This window comes from Heliangelus exortis, unplaced genomic scaffold (assembly GCF_036169615.1).
Source record: "Heliangelus exortis unplaced genomic scaffold, bHelExo1.hap1 Scaffold_132, whole genome shotgun sequence".
NCBI lineage: Eukaryota > Metazoa > Chordata > Aves > Apodiformes > Trochilidae > Heliangelus > Heliangelus exortis.
This window is the reverse complement of record NW_027285951.1, coordinates 366,633-379,415: the sequence shown is the minus strand read 5'-3', so window position 1 is coordinate 379,415 and position 12,783 is coordinate 366,633. Positions and strand designations below refer to the sequence as shown.

The following is a 12,783-nucleotide window of genomic DNA, read 5'->3' as shown; positions in this document are numbered from 1 at the left end:
GGGTCCCTTGTGCAGGGAGACAGTGGGGGGTGGCCCGGGGGTGGCTGTCTCTGTGTGCCCCCCCGTGTCTCCCAGCCCTTCTTCCCCTGGTGTCCCAGTGATGTCCCCACATTGTCTGAACCCCTCAATAAAGAGTTGAACTGGGAGAGACTGGGGTGGGACTGGGGTGGGAACAGGGTGTGTGATGGGACTGAGAGGTCAATTTCGGGGCGGTTTCAGGGCAGTTTTCGGGCTCTTTGGTGTTGCAGAGGCTTCTCTGCTCTCTCCCAGTGCTCCCAGTCCCAGACCCACCCCTTCCCAGTTCGCCCCTGTCCGCCCCGGTCCTCCCCCAATGGGGGGATTCTTGAGGGCGTTTAAGTGAATTGAAGGCTTTATTTGCTCAAATTTGAGGTGTTTCTTGGAGACTGGGGGGCAGGGTTGAGGGGGATGGCAATTTGGGGTGATTTTTGGGGGGCTTTGGGGCCGTTGGGGGCAGAGATTTAGGGTGTTTTGAGGAGGTTTGGGGTGTGGGGCCAGCACCATGGAGAGAGTGGAAATATAGGGCATTTTTAAAATTTAGACCTGGGGTCATTTTGGGCATTTAGAGTCTCTGAGGGCAGAGATTTGGGGTGTAGTTTCTCTTTTTGAGAGAATTGGGGCTTTTGTGGTGTGCTGAGGGCGGAGATTTGATTGGGTTTGTTTTGTGGGTTTTTTTTAAAAGAATTTTATTTTGGGTATATTTGCACATTATACGGGGGGTGGGGGGGATTTAAGAGCCTTTTTGTTGGGCTTTGGGGTTTTTTGGGGGGGATGTGGGCTCTTTTTTGAGGATTTTGGGAGGAGGATTTAGCACCTTTGTTGTGTTTTGGGGTTTTTTTGTTGGGTTTTGTCATCTTTCTGGGTGGATTTGGTTTCCTTTTTTGGTTTTGGGCTGTGTTTTGATGGCTCTGGGCTCTTTGGGGTATTTTTCTGGGAGATGGGTTCCTATTGTTGGGTTATTGTCGGGTATTGGGCACATTTTTTTGGCTGTTGGGCTCTTTTTTGGGGGGATGTGGGTTTTCTTTTTTGGAACGTGGGCTCTTTTTTTGGGATATGGACTCTTTTTTTGGGACATGGACTGATATAAATGACCGAGACTCAATATTCTGTTAATGGTTTGATTTAATTAATAAAATTGCAATAAGCAAACCAGCGCTGTGTGCGTGGGGAGTCTCCGCTCCACTCACACGCACGTTATAAAGTTTAATCTTTTAGCTTATATTCCATACCTTAATACATATTGATATCTATTCTAATACATATTGATGACTGTTCTGGGAATAGGCTGGGTTATGTTTATTAGTTCTTGGAAGAGTTGGGCCTTCAAAGGCACATGCCCACTTTATCTCTGGGGGTCTTTTTGACCCCCACCTGGTGGTCGTTGGATGAAGTCAGTGTCTGCCTCAGTTTCCCTCTCGTTACCCTTCGATTCCGCACATGAGCTCCTCTGCTCTTTCCTGTGCAACACTCTGCAGTCAGCAGTAAAACACCTTAAGTTGCAACGCTATGGGGTGAGCAGCAAAATCGGCTGAGATTATCAGGAACAGCGTGGCCAGCAGGTCCAAGGAAGGGATTCTGCCCCTGTACTCAGCGCTGGTGAGGCCACACCTCGAGTCCTGTGTCCAGTTCTGGGCCCCTCAGTTCAGGAAGGATATCGAGGTCCTAGAGCAGGTCCAAAGGAGGGCAACCAGGCTGGTGAAAGGACTCGAGCACAGACCCTATGAAGAGAGGCTGAGGGAGCTGGGGCTGTTCAGCCTGAAGAAGAGGCGGCTCAGGGGAGACCTCATCACTCTCTACAACTCCCTGAAAGGAGGTTGGAGCCAAGTGGGGGTTGGTCTCTTTTCCCAGACGACTCTCAACAAGACAAGAGTGCATGGTCTTAAGTTGTGCCAGGGGAAGTTTAGGTTAGATATTAGAAAGAATTTCTTTACGGAGAGGGTGATCAGACATTGGAATGGGCTGCCCAGGGAAGTAGTGGACTCTCCGTCCCTGGAGATCTTGAAAAAGAGCCTGGATGTGGCACTGAGTGCCATGGGCTGGGAACCACGGGGGGAGTGGATCAAGGGTTGGACTTGATGATCTCTGAGGTCCCTTCCAACCCAGCCAATTCTAGGATTCTAGGATTCTATGTACCTTGGAGCCCTTTTTAGGGTAGAGGGACTGTGGATGTCTTGTTTCTTGTTCCCCTAAGCCTTGTAGTTACACAAAGAACAGTTGTATTTCATTCTAACGAATCCGTATGTTTGCATATTTCACATTGTTGGAGGCAGATAAATTATTAGTACTCTCAAAGTTGGGTTAGCAAACACTTCCTAGTTATTTACCATGAATTGCCAAGCACACATATATTACACCGCCTGTAGTCAGGGCCTGGGGCTGTGCCTGCCTGGCTGCCTGTCCTGCTGACAGCCCTGGAGTCAGGGTGTGTGTCCCGAGGCGTGGAGCCCTGTGTCCCCAGGCAGCCCCAGCTCCCCGTGAGCAGGGCTGTGCAGCCTCTTTGCCCGCTGCTTTGCACAGCCAGCTCCATTTGCCCAGCTGTGCCTGGGCCGGTGCCTGGAGCAGTGATTTAGTGAGAAAAGCTGCGCTGGGGGGCTTGGGGGATCTTGGCTTGGAGAGGAATAGAGGGCTTCAATGGGGGAGAGCAGCCTGGTGGAGGAGCGGGGACTTGCGGGTGCTGATTGTGTCCTCTTGCCTTTGCAGCAGGAGGTGCTGGAGAAGAAAGTGGTGTGTGGAAGAAAGCAGAGCAGAAGAGTGAGCAGAGGAGGCTTGGAGGAGTGAAGTGGAGGTAGGAGTCTCCGCTCCACTCACACGCACACACCTAAAGCTCTGGAATTACCTTTTATTGATTACAGTTCTATGTATACTCAAAAGAAGGGGGGTTTACATACATATTCATAGGATTACATCATGCCATTATAATATTCATGATAGTCGGAGTCTGGGTGGAGTCTGGTTTTGGGGAGATATCCGGGGGTCGTGGGGGTCTTTGGATGAAGTAAGAGCTCTTCCTCAGGCTCGAACTTTTTACCTTTCTTGATTTCCCCGACTTCATTATACTGTTACAAGGCAATATCAGACCCTAGCCATAACTTTCCTCTTATCTGCTGGTTGTGACATCTTTATTTTCTTCTTCTGCAGACGTTCACATTCCTTTGGTATCTCGTTAGCCTTGGCAGTGTCTTAAGAACAGGACCTACGCTTTTAATTATCTCTGAGAAAGAAGTTAGTCTCGCTAGGGCCTTGTTTTGTTCACACTGTTTCAGTGGAAAAATTCCATGTCTCAACTGCTTTGCTTAGCCCCACATTCACTTCTTACTCGGTTCAATTCTTTTCCTGAATTTTACTGGTTAGGAATACAAATTCATCCTCAGCCATTACACTCTTCTTCCTCTGTAGGGCACCACCCAAAACTGCACACAAAGCTGGAGCTCCACAGCACTGCTCAGACTCAATCTGCATGAGAATCCTCAAACCACAGACAGCTCTGTTTTTTCCCCAAAGTCTCTGAGGGAAGCTGCCACTGAGCAGCCTGACTGTGACACTGCAGGGATACACAGTGTTCTGCCTCTACAATCACAGGAGAGGTGAGAAAATGGAGCCTGGAGAACTCCTAGGATTCTGTCATGCCTTGAGCCCAGGATCACCCATCGGTCCCAGGATCAGAGCCCAGGTCCCATCCAACAGATTTCACCACATGCTGTACTTTCCCAACACCACATTTTATTTGGGGACCTTTTTGACCTGTTGGGAGCTGTCCCAGAGGCCAGGAGGCTGCACCTCCTGCTGCTCTGATGAGACAAGGAAAGCAGCTCTGGCTCAGCTCTGCCCTGCCCAGCTGTCCCAAGCCACCTGGGCCCACCCGGTGACGCTGACCCTGCCCAGCAAGGCTGGAACCTCCTGTAGCCTCTTGGGCAGCTGGTGATGGATCCATTGCCAAACAGCCTCCAACAGGGTATCTTGTTTGGGTGTCTGAATCCAGCTGCTCTAGGTCTCTGTGGGAGAGTTCAAAAACTCTGCAGACACCCTGGTGACCTCCTGGAAGTGACAGAAGAGGAATGCAGCAGCTGCTTCTCACAGCTTGGGAGAGCTGGAATCAGTTGGGAGTCTCCGGATGCTGATGCAATTCCTCACCTGTAGGTGGGCTGGAAGAACTCAGCACCAGCTGATGATGCCCATGACACTGAGCAGGAACTGCTGCGAGGAGCAAACGTTCCTCATCATCATCCTCAGCTGTGCCCAGGACTGCCCTGGTGTAGCTGTGCTTGGTGACCAGGCTCATCATTTCAGGTGAAACACCCTCCATTTTACACTCTGCCTTCTTCCTGCAGCTGCCAAACAAAGCCCTGAAGACAAAGCAGTGCTAGGGTTTAAAAGAGCTTTTTGCTGAGGTAAACCCTGACTCCCTTCTGCCCTCTGCCTCCTGGCATCACCACCCTAAAGAAGGGGAACCTGGCTGTCCAACAAGCTGGGGCCAGGGCACTCACAGGGCTCAGCTGATGTGCAGGTAGCAGGAGAGGCCAGGACAAATGCTGTGTGCTCTGCAGGCTCTGGGTGCTGCCTGTGCAAAGGAGGTCATGGCACGGGGCTGCTGCTTCCATCTTTGTTCCCACGCTGCCATCTGCACCAGGAGCCCTTAGGTCAGGGACAATTTCTCAAGGCCATCTTCCCACCAGGACCTTCGGCCCAGTCCAGCCACTTCCTCCTGCTGGGATGACATTAGGGAGGTTTAACTGGGAGAGCCAGGGCACAGGAGAGTTCTGGGGGCACTCGTTTGGACAGGGACAGTCGGGCACAGCCCGGGGGTGCACATGAGGGAACAGCAGCCGTGACGGGGCGGTGGTGAAAGTACCATCTCCTGATGGGGGCAGCAAGATTGTCCTTGACCCATCTCATCATCAGCAGAAGCACAGGCCTGGGAAGGACCATCTTGATCTCTTCGGCTCCCTCACACTCTGCAGGATGTGCAAGGTCTGAGCTGCTAAGGACCTGACTGAGGGATCAGGGTCATACTCCAAGCTATTGATGGCTGCAACAGAAAGAAAGCGAGCAGTGGTGAAACCCTGCTGTCTGCACAGCCCCTTCTGTGCAAGCCCATCCCTCTCTTTACCTGACTAGGAGGAGCAGCTGGGACCAAGGGAGCAGCTGGAAGCTGCTGCTCAGGAATCCCAGGCTCCCAGACTGGGTTGGGCTGGAAGGGATCTTCTTAAGGATCGCCTATTCCCAACCCCCCACCTCGGGCAGGGACACCTCCCACTTGGCCGGGGAGCTCCAAGCCACAGCCAGCCTGGCCATGAACACTTCCAGGGATGGGACAGTCACAGCTTCTCCCTCCCTCCTTTCCCCGCAGCAGCGGAGCCAGGAATGGCAGCACCCTGCCCAGGCTCTCTCCCCTGCCCCACCAGCACCCTCTGACCCTACTCACCATCCCACACAACCTCCAGCGTCTGTTTGGATCGATTCCTCCCCAGGTGCCGCACAGCAGTCCCTGTGCACAGAGCTCCCGTCAGACCTCCCCCTCCCCAGCACTGCGGCAGCACAGCCCCCGGCCCGGCCAGCTCGGCCGCACGCCCTCCTGCCCAGCACTCTGCGGGGATGGCCCCGGGCAAGTCCCCGAGGGCGCTGCTGACACTGAGCCAGGCGGCCACCAAGGCCACTGAGGCCTGGGCAGGGCAGGGCAGGGCAGGGGGGGCAGCGGGAGGCCAGGGCCCTGCCCAGGACAGCCACAGGGCTGCTCCTGGTGCCAGGGCAGTGCCGGGGGCTGGGGCCGGGCTGCCAGAAGAGGGTCCCCAGGGGCTGTGGCTCACCTATGAACCTGATGGCCTCCATTCTCACGCCGGCCTGAGAGTCCCACAGGTAGTGCAGGCTGAAGCACACGTAGTCTTCCACCCTGCTCCTGTCCTGCTTCAGCTGGAGAGTGCCCGAGGTCACGTCATGGGGCTGGCACAGACCATTCCCCATCTGCCAGAGCAGTCCCTCTGCCCATCCCACCCCTTCCCCCCCAGGCCATTCCTTTCTGCCAGTCAGGAGCCCCGGGGGGCTGAGGTGCAGCCAGAGCCACAGGCTCTCAGAGGGGGTCTGGGGACACTGTGACCCCTCCGTGCTGCTGCCAGGGCCCAGGTGGGCTGGGGGCTCCTGCAGCAGCCAGGGGCTGGGGGGAAGAGGGGCCTGCAGAAGAAGCCCTGGCTGTGCCTTGGGGAAAGGGGAAAGAAGGGGGACTGAGCTCCAAGCTGTGCATTCTGCTCTGGATCAGGGACAGCCAGGAACAGCTGCACATCCACACCCTGGGCACATGGAGCATCCATCCCCTGCCCAGTCCAGGCCCTGGCACCTGGGGCTTGTCCTCACCAAAGTCTCTCCAATCATCCAGTTCTTCCCCTTCTTGATCACCCTCTTGAGCTTCCTCCAGCCCAGGAACTTGGCACAGATGAGGAGGGTTTTGCCAGAGGCCTGCAAAACAGCAGCAGGTGGGAGCTGGCACCACAGCTCAGAGCAGGAGACCTGTCGTCCCCCTCCTCTGGGCAAGGCTGCAAACTGTCCCCAGCTACTTCTGGGAAGAGGCAGCTGGGGACAGAGCCTGAACGCCCGGGCTTCAATGCCCGAGGCAGGGACACGGGGCAGCCACCGCCTCAGTTATGGCACTCTCACAGCCAGCACAAGAGAAATGGGCAAGAGCTGCTGAGCTGGGGCAAAGGGAAGGAAGGGCAAAGCAGGTGCTCAGCTTTCAACTCTCTACCTCAGCCACACTCCTGCTCTCAGCATTCATGTGCAGGAAGAGCGAGACCACGACCCCGCGTATCGCCTCCTTCATCTCTGCCTTGTCTCTGCTCACCACAGCCTTCATCGTGTCCCCGAAGAGGCTGAGGGAGAGCTCTTGCACCTGGCTGGACTCCTGGGAGGAAAGAAGACAGTGTGACTGCACAACAGCCTCTCCCCAGCCACGGTGACCAAAAGCATTAACGTGGTCAGCGTGAGGGGAGGTGCTCTGGGGTTGCTGGGCTCGGGGCACCTATCTAGAGGCCGAGGCCAAGGAGAAGCCATGCTGGGTGCAGAGCCCAGCAGAGCCCTCCCAGCAGAGCCCAGGGCCGTGAGGAGGGCAGCAGCCCTGCCCAAGTGCTGCCCGTGGGGCTGGGCTGGAGGGCAGCTGTCCTTGTCCCTTGCCCCTCTGCGGGATCAGGTCCCACAGCAGCCTTACATCACCAAAGAGGGGTGGGAGCTTCTGTGCCAGCAGCAGAGCGATGGGGCTGGCCTCTTTCCTCTTCAGCTGACCCATCATGGTCTGGAAGAAGAGCAAGGCCTCCATCCTGATGTCTGTGGATGGATCCTTCAGGCACCTCAGGATCCTGTCCAGCAGAGATCTGCCCCGCATTTCTCTTGCCTGGAGGAAACAGAGAATTTCTGTGAGGGTGGAGCAGTGGAGGAGCAGCCTGGCACAAACACCCCGTGTGCTGAGCACCAGCCTCCCCCCCGGCTTCCCGGCAGGCGCTGCGCATGCCGATGGGGATGAAGGAGAGAGCAGGACAGCAAAGGCTCTGTGGCCCCTGCTCAGCCACCCCTCTCTCTGCTGACAGCCACCTCCTTCCTCTCAGCCAGGCCCAAGCCAGCGCGTTACCCCTGCCCCAGCCCCAGGCTGCCAAGGCGGCTCCGCCTGACTCCGCCTCGCTCACCATCTGCGGATCTCCTGACAGTGCCACCAAGCCCTCGAGTGCCCGCAGACGGATTGTCTGACTGCCATGCCTCAGGTAGGCGTGGAGGATGCGCAGGTCACTCCAATCCTTTCCCAGGCCCTGGCAGCCCAGCAGCTGAAAGAACAACAGCGGTGAGAGACGGGCAGAGCTGCGGGACCCTGGCACTCTGCAGCTCCTGGTTATGCTGCCAGCTCAGGGAGGGGGCAGCCCCTCCGGGGGGCAGCCCTGCCTGTGGACACATGGGGGTGCTGAGCACTGCCCCAGCAGGGAGGGCTGGATGGAGGGCCCAGGGACTGACTGGCAGCAGAGCCCTCTGTCCCAGCTCCAGGGACTGGCATCCCACCCGGCGGCAGCCGCCTGTGCCAGAGGGACGGCTTCAGGAGCATCTGGCAGAGGCACTGCTTCCCACCAGGCTTACCTCACTATAGAAAGTCATGGCATAGTTCATCTGCCATTCCCTCCTCTGAGCAAGAATCTCCTTCACGTGCTGGAACAGGAAGGCTTGCTGCTCAGCCGGGCTCTTCCTCATCTCTCTGGGCAGGGCAGGGCAGGGCAGGGCAGGGCAGGGCAAGAAAAGCAGTGCTGGCAGTGAGCAGGGCAGGCAAAGCCTTGCTGGGATTGCCCTGCCCAGCCCAGCCAGGACAGCCCAGGCCAGGACACGCCTTTGCCCCCAGCCACAGCCTCCACACCACTTGCTGACAGCGCCCTACTCTCTCCCCAGGCAAGGAGCACCCCTTGCCACTCGGATCGCTCCCTGGCCAGCGCTGCAGCTGCAGCCCGGGGCCTGGGTGCCTGGGGACTTCTCTGCCCCCGGGGATGGGGCTGCCGAGGCACTGCTGGCTACAAAGGGCTCTCACCTGGCCAGCAATCTGACTCCTCTCTCCAGGGTCTCTGCTCGCAGCATCATGTCCCAGCCGCCCTGCTTCTGGATGTTCTGGACATGCCCTTCACAGCCAGCAGCGTGCAGCAGAACTTTAATGCCCTCCACTGCCAACCTGTGTGCAGAGCAAGGTCCAGTTACACACAGAGCAGGGGCCCTGGCCCAGGGCCCAGGGGAATGGCAGGGGAAGGGGATGGCGCACCCCAAAGGGCCGGGTTGATCAGCCCCAGGCTGCTTCTGCTCCAGGATCACTGCAGCCAGGGAAAGTTTGTAGAGCAGGGTCATGAGGAGCCTGGGGAAGAGCCCTTCCAGGATCCTCTGACAGCGGGGCCGCTGGCTGAGCCTGTACAGGACCTGGCTTGCCTGCAGAAAGACACAGGGACAGCTCTCAGTGCAAGGAAGCTGCTGGGGCATATTTGTCCTTGGGGAGCTCACGGGGCAGCCTTGGGGGGCTGGAACAGGGGGGTTGGTGCAGGGCAGGTCCCTGCTGGCTCCCAGGGGCTGTGTCCACAAGTGCTGCAGGAGGGGGCTGTTGGGGGCAGGCAGGAGGGGCTGTGTCTCTTTTCCTGGGGAGCCATCAACAGCCCTGAAGGTGAGCAAGGCCTGCTCTGCTCACTCACAGATGGGATAGCACAGTTTGGTCTCCAGCCCTGGATCACACCCAGCAGCCTGTCAAGGACTGTCTCAGCAGTGCTGGGCAGGGACAGCAGCATCTCCCACATGGCCAGCGCAGCGCTGCAAGCCAGAACACTCTGTTAGCAGGGCTGCCTTGGCCACTGTGCTGTGCCTGGGCTACGGAGCAAGTCCCCAGGGCTCTTGGGGCTCATACTTGTCACAGGAGGGACTGATCCTCAGCAGGCTCCTAACTGTTGCCTCGGGGCAGCACTCGCTCAGCAGCCCGAGCACTGATCTCAGGACGAACTGCCCTGCTTCTGTGCACACCTCCTCCACTTTTCTGTGGATGCACCTCAAGAGTGTTTCTGCCTGGAGGGAACAGAGGGGAGGATGCTGCTGCCACTGGGCTGCAACCATCCCCTCAGATGCCACACACAGGGAGAGAGGGGCCCCTCCCAGCAGCACAAGGCCCAGGCTCCCTGGCCAGGTCCTGGTGCTCCAGTCCCAAAGATGCAGCCCAGAGCTTGGGCCAGCTCTCTCCCCTCCCTCTCTCCCTCTCTCCCTCCCTCCCTCCCTCTCAGGCTGCAGCTGGAAGATTTTGCCCATTGTCCTTTCAGTCCAGGGAGTGGAGGTGCCAACACAAGGACTGAGACCAGAGATACCCACAGAGTATCCAGGACAGTGGGAAAGGGTGTCAGGGGAACTGGAGCTTGTCTGGACCTGAGGCTCCTTACCCTGGGACTGATTGCCACAGCTTCCTGGGAACAGCAGCAAAGCCTGGCTCTCCCTCCCAGCCTCAGGGAAGAATCCCCACACCAATCTGCCATGGCCAGGAGGTGGCCAGAGCCCCTTCCCACTGCAGCCTCTGCTCCTTTCTATGCCTCTGTACCCCTCAGGGTGCAGAGGGCTTCGGGGGAGAAACCTCCCTGGGGGGTTTGCACGGGGGAAACTGTGACCTGCTCTGGAAATGCCAGACCTGCAAGACATCCTGCAGACTCTTGAGGCTGGAGGGGCAAAAGGTGGCTATCAGATCTCTCAGACGCTCCTTGTCCTGCTCCTGCAACAAGAGAAGGTTATGGGGAGCATAACTCCAGCAGAACATATGCTGGAGCAGGCACAAGGCAGGTGACAGTCTCTGTAGGTACCTCTCCTAACTCTTCTAGAGCATCCGCACACATCTTCTGGCCCTTTGCAGCTGAATACCAAAGGGTGGTGGCATCAGGATTGGAATCTAACAAAGCAAGGGAGGAGGGGGAGCTGAAGGTGCTGGCAGGACTAACTGAAGGGCCCTACCCAGCACCCAGCCCCGTGCCAGCTCCCAAGGACAGAGCCAGCTCTGGGCGGGCGGACCCAAAGAGGGGACTGGCAGGGATCAGGCTGGGGATGTGCCCAGCAGCCACTGCCATGCAGGAGCACAGCAAAGCAGCAAAGCAGCCAAAGGCCCCTCACTCACTCCCTCCCTCACTCACTCACTCACTCACTCACTCACTCACTCACTCACCTGTCTCCAGCAGCTGGGCCCTCTTCTTTAAGATGGGGAGACCGCTCTCTTCCACCTCATCCTCCACCCAGGCCAGCCGGGGCCGGCTCAGGGACCTCTGCTCAGTCCTGGGGAAGGAGGAGAGGCCATGGGGGGTGGGCATGGGGGTGGCAGAGCTGCTGGCCCCAAGGCTGCACGGCCTGCGGGGAGAGCCCGTGGGGCCACGGGGGCTGCGTGGGGGCAGGGAGATGTCTGGGACGGGTTCTGCACAGGGCAGGGAATCTCCCAGGGATGGAGGCTCCTGGGCAGCCTCTGAAGAACCACAGCCCTCAGGGGCTGGGCAGAAACTCCCGATGGACAAACCACAAAGGCCTTTCATGAGCCCTCACATTTGACCCCACGGTGCCCACCCAGCCCCAGCCCCTGGCTCTTACCTCTCTTGGACACTGAGCAGCCTCTGGGAATCGCCATGGTCCTCTGGGGAACCACAGCGGCTTTCGCGAGATCCAAAAACACCAGACATGGCTCAGGGCTCCAGTCAGCTCTCTGCTCCTGTCTGATCCTCTCACTGTCCTCCTGGACACTGAGCCAGGGCCACCCCAGCACTAGGAAGGGACCCGGGGTCCAGGGGTGTCACCAATGATGTAACAAAGGTCCCACTGTCACCTGGCAACCGGGCCAAGTGTGTACAGGCAGGCACTGGAACATCCACACCCAAGTCTGACATGCACAGGCACCATAAATCACCTTTTCAACAGCCAGCTCTCTCAGCTACTCAGTACCTTTTTCCAGAGTGGCCCACTTGGCCAGTGCCTCCATCTCTGGCCAGCTTTCCCAACTCTCTGCCTTCTCTATCATTTCAGGGCATTGCACTATCATCCCAACACCAAAGCAAGCAGGTGACAAGTGTCTCACCTTCGTGTCAGCCAAAGTCCTTTCACACATTTCACAAGTCCTTCAGAAGAAAGGATTGAGTTTCTCTGACTCCAATTCCTCCTCTTGTGATGAGGGAAGAGCGGCCTCACAAGGACTTGCTGCTCAAGCTTTTACAGAAACCTCTCTCTTCACCCTTTGCACAGGATTTGCTCTCTCACCTTCATCAGAGCTCTCCCCCACATGCTCCATCTTTGCTGTGCCTTCAGGAGCACAGGGCTCAGCTGCCTTTCCTCACTGCCTGACCACAGGGGCAACCTGTGGGGAATTGATCCCAAACCCCCACTCCCTGTCCCCCTGTGTCAGGAGGGGGAAGCAGCACTGCTTGTTGCAGGCTCTGACAGAACAGGGACCTGGGCCACCACTGGCCAAGGGACAGCAGGAAAAGCCCCTGACAAAGCTGGAGTGGAGGCCACACTTGTGCTGCAATTCTCACACCTGCATCTATGCCTACTGAGAATAGACCAACATATTGACAGTATTTCATACATACAAACAGGGACAGCCATTTCCAAAACCTCCCAAATCTGAGGGACTCAGCTCGGTATGAAGGGAGGATGTGTCGTTTCTCACTAAAAAAAAAGATCAAAACCAAAAATCTATAAGTCAGCTCAGTAGGGACTGCCACAGGTAACCTGGTAGAGCCACTGCCCAGCTTACTGCAGAACAGAGCAGTGGGGTCAGACAACACAAAGCCAGTGCCCTTTGCCCAACACCCCCAGTCAAGAAGAAACAAACAGACTAAAGAGCTTTCCAGAACAAATTGTAGCCTATAGAGCAAGCTGGGCAACAGTGAGGATGAGCCTTTATTAACCAGGCTGTCCCAGCACCTCAACTTAAGCACAGGGCACATGCACAACCCTGCTTACAGGATTGGCTGGGTTCCTGTATCTCTTTTAGGGAAAAAGAGAGCATTTGTCCCCTCCTTAAATTCCCCACTTTCTTCCGAGGGGAAGAGGAAAAAGGGAATGAGGAAGAGAGACTTCAAGGTTGGAAGAAAAGCAGTAGCACAAATTTCATGAAGTACGAATAGGGAGAATGAATTACAAAGATGTACAACACAGATCAATATGGAAACTGCCTCCTCCTGGCTCCACCACACTTGTTCCCCACTGGACTCAGCAGCAGATGGGGCTGCCCAAGTGACAGACCCCACCAGCCTTACAGCAACC

General features: G+C 57.0%; 1 protein-coding gene and 1 long non-coding RNA gene across 2 annotated transcripts; both read right to left on the bottom strand.

Moving 5' to 3' along the window:
* Window positions 1–4,887: 4,887 nt before the first annotated feature.
* LOC139790721 (maestro heat-like repeat-containing protein family member 7) lies at window positions 4,888–7,050 on the bottom strand. Its single transcript, XM_071732587.1, has 5 exons — window positions 6,752–7,050; window positions 6,364–6,465; window positions 5,823–5,925; window positions 5,441–5,503; window positions 4,888–5,044 (listed from the first exon to the last, which is right to left on the bottom strand). Exons 1-5 carry the CDS (start codon window positions 6,857–6,859, stop codon window positions 4,914–4,916), a joined length of 507 nt encoding a protein of 168 aa, XP_071588688.1. The 5' UTR covers window positions 6,860–7,050; the 3' UTR covers window positions 4,888–4,913.
* A 1,139-nt stretch (window positions 7,051–8,189) lies between these two features.
* LOC139790724 (uncharacterized) lies at window positions 8,190–9,278 on the bottom strand. The gene is made up of 3 exons (XR_011723594.1): window positions 9,204–9,278; window positions 8,561–8,946; window positions 8,190–8,236 (listed from the first exon to the last, which is right to left on the bottom strand). It is a non-coding gene; the product is annotated as an uncharacterized lncRNA (long non-coding RNA).
* Window positions 9,279–12,783: the final 3,505 nt, after the last annotated feature.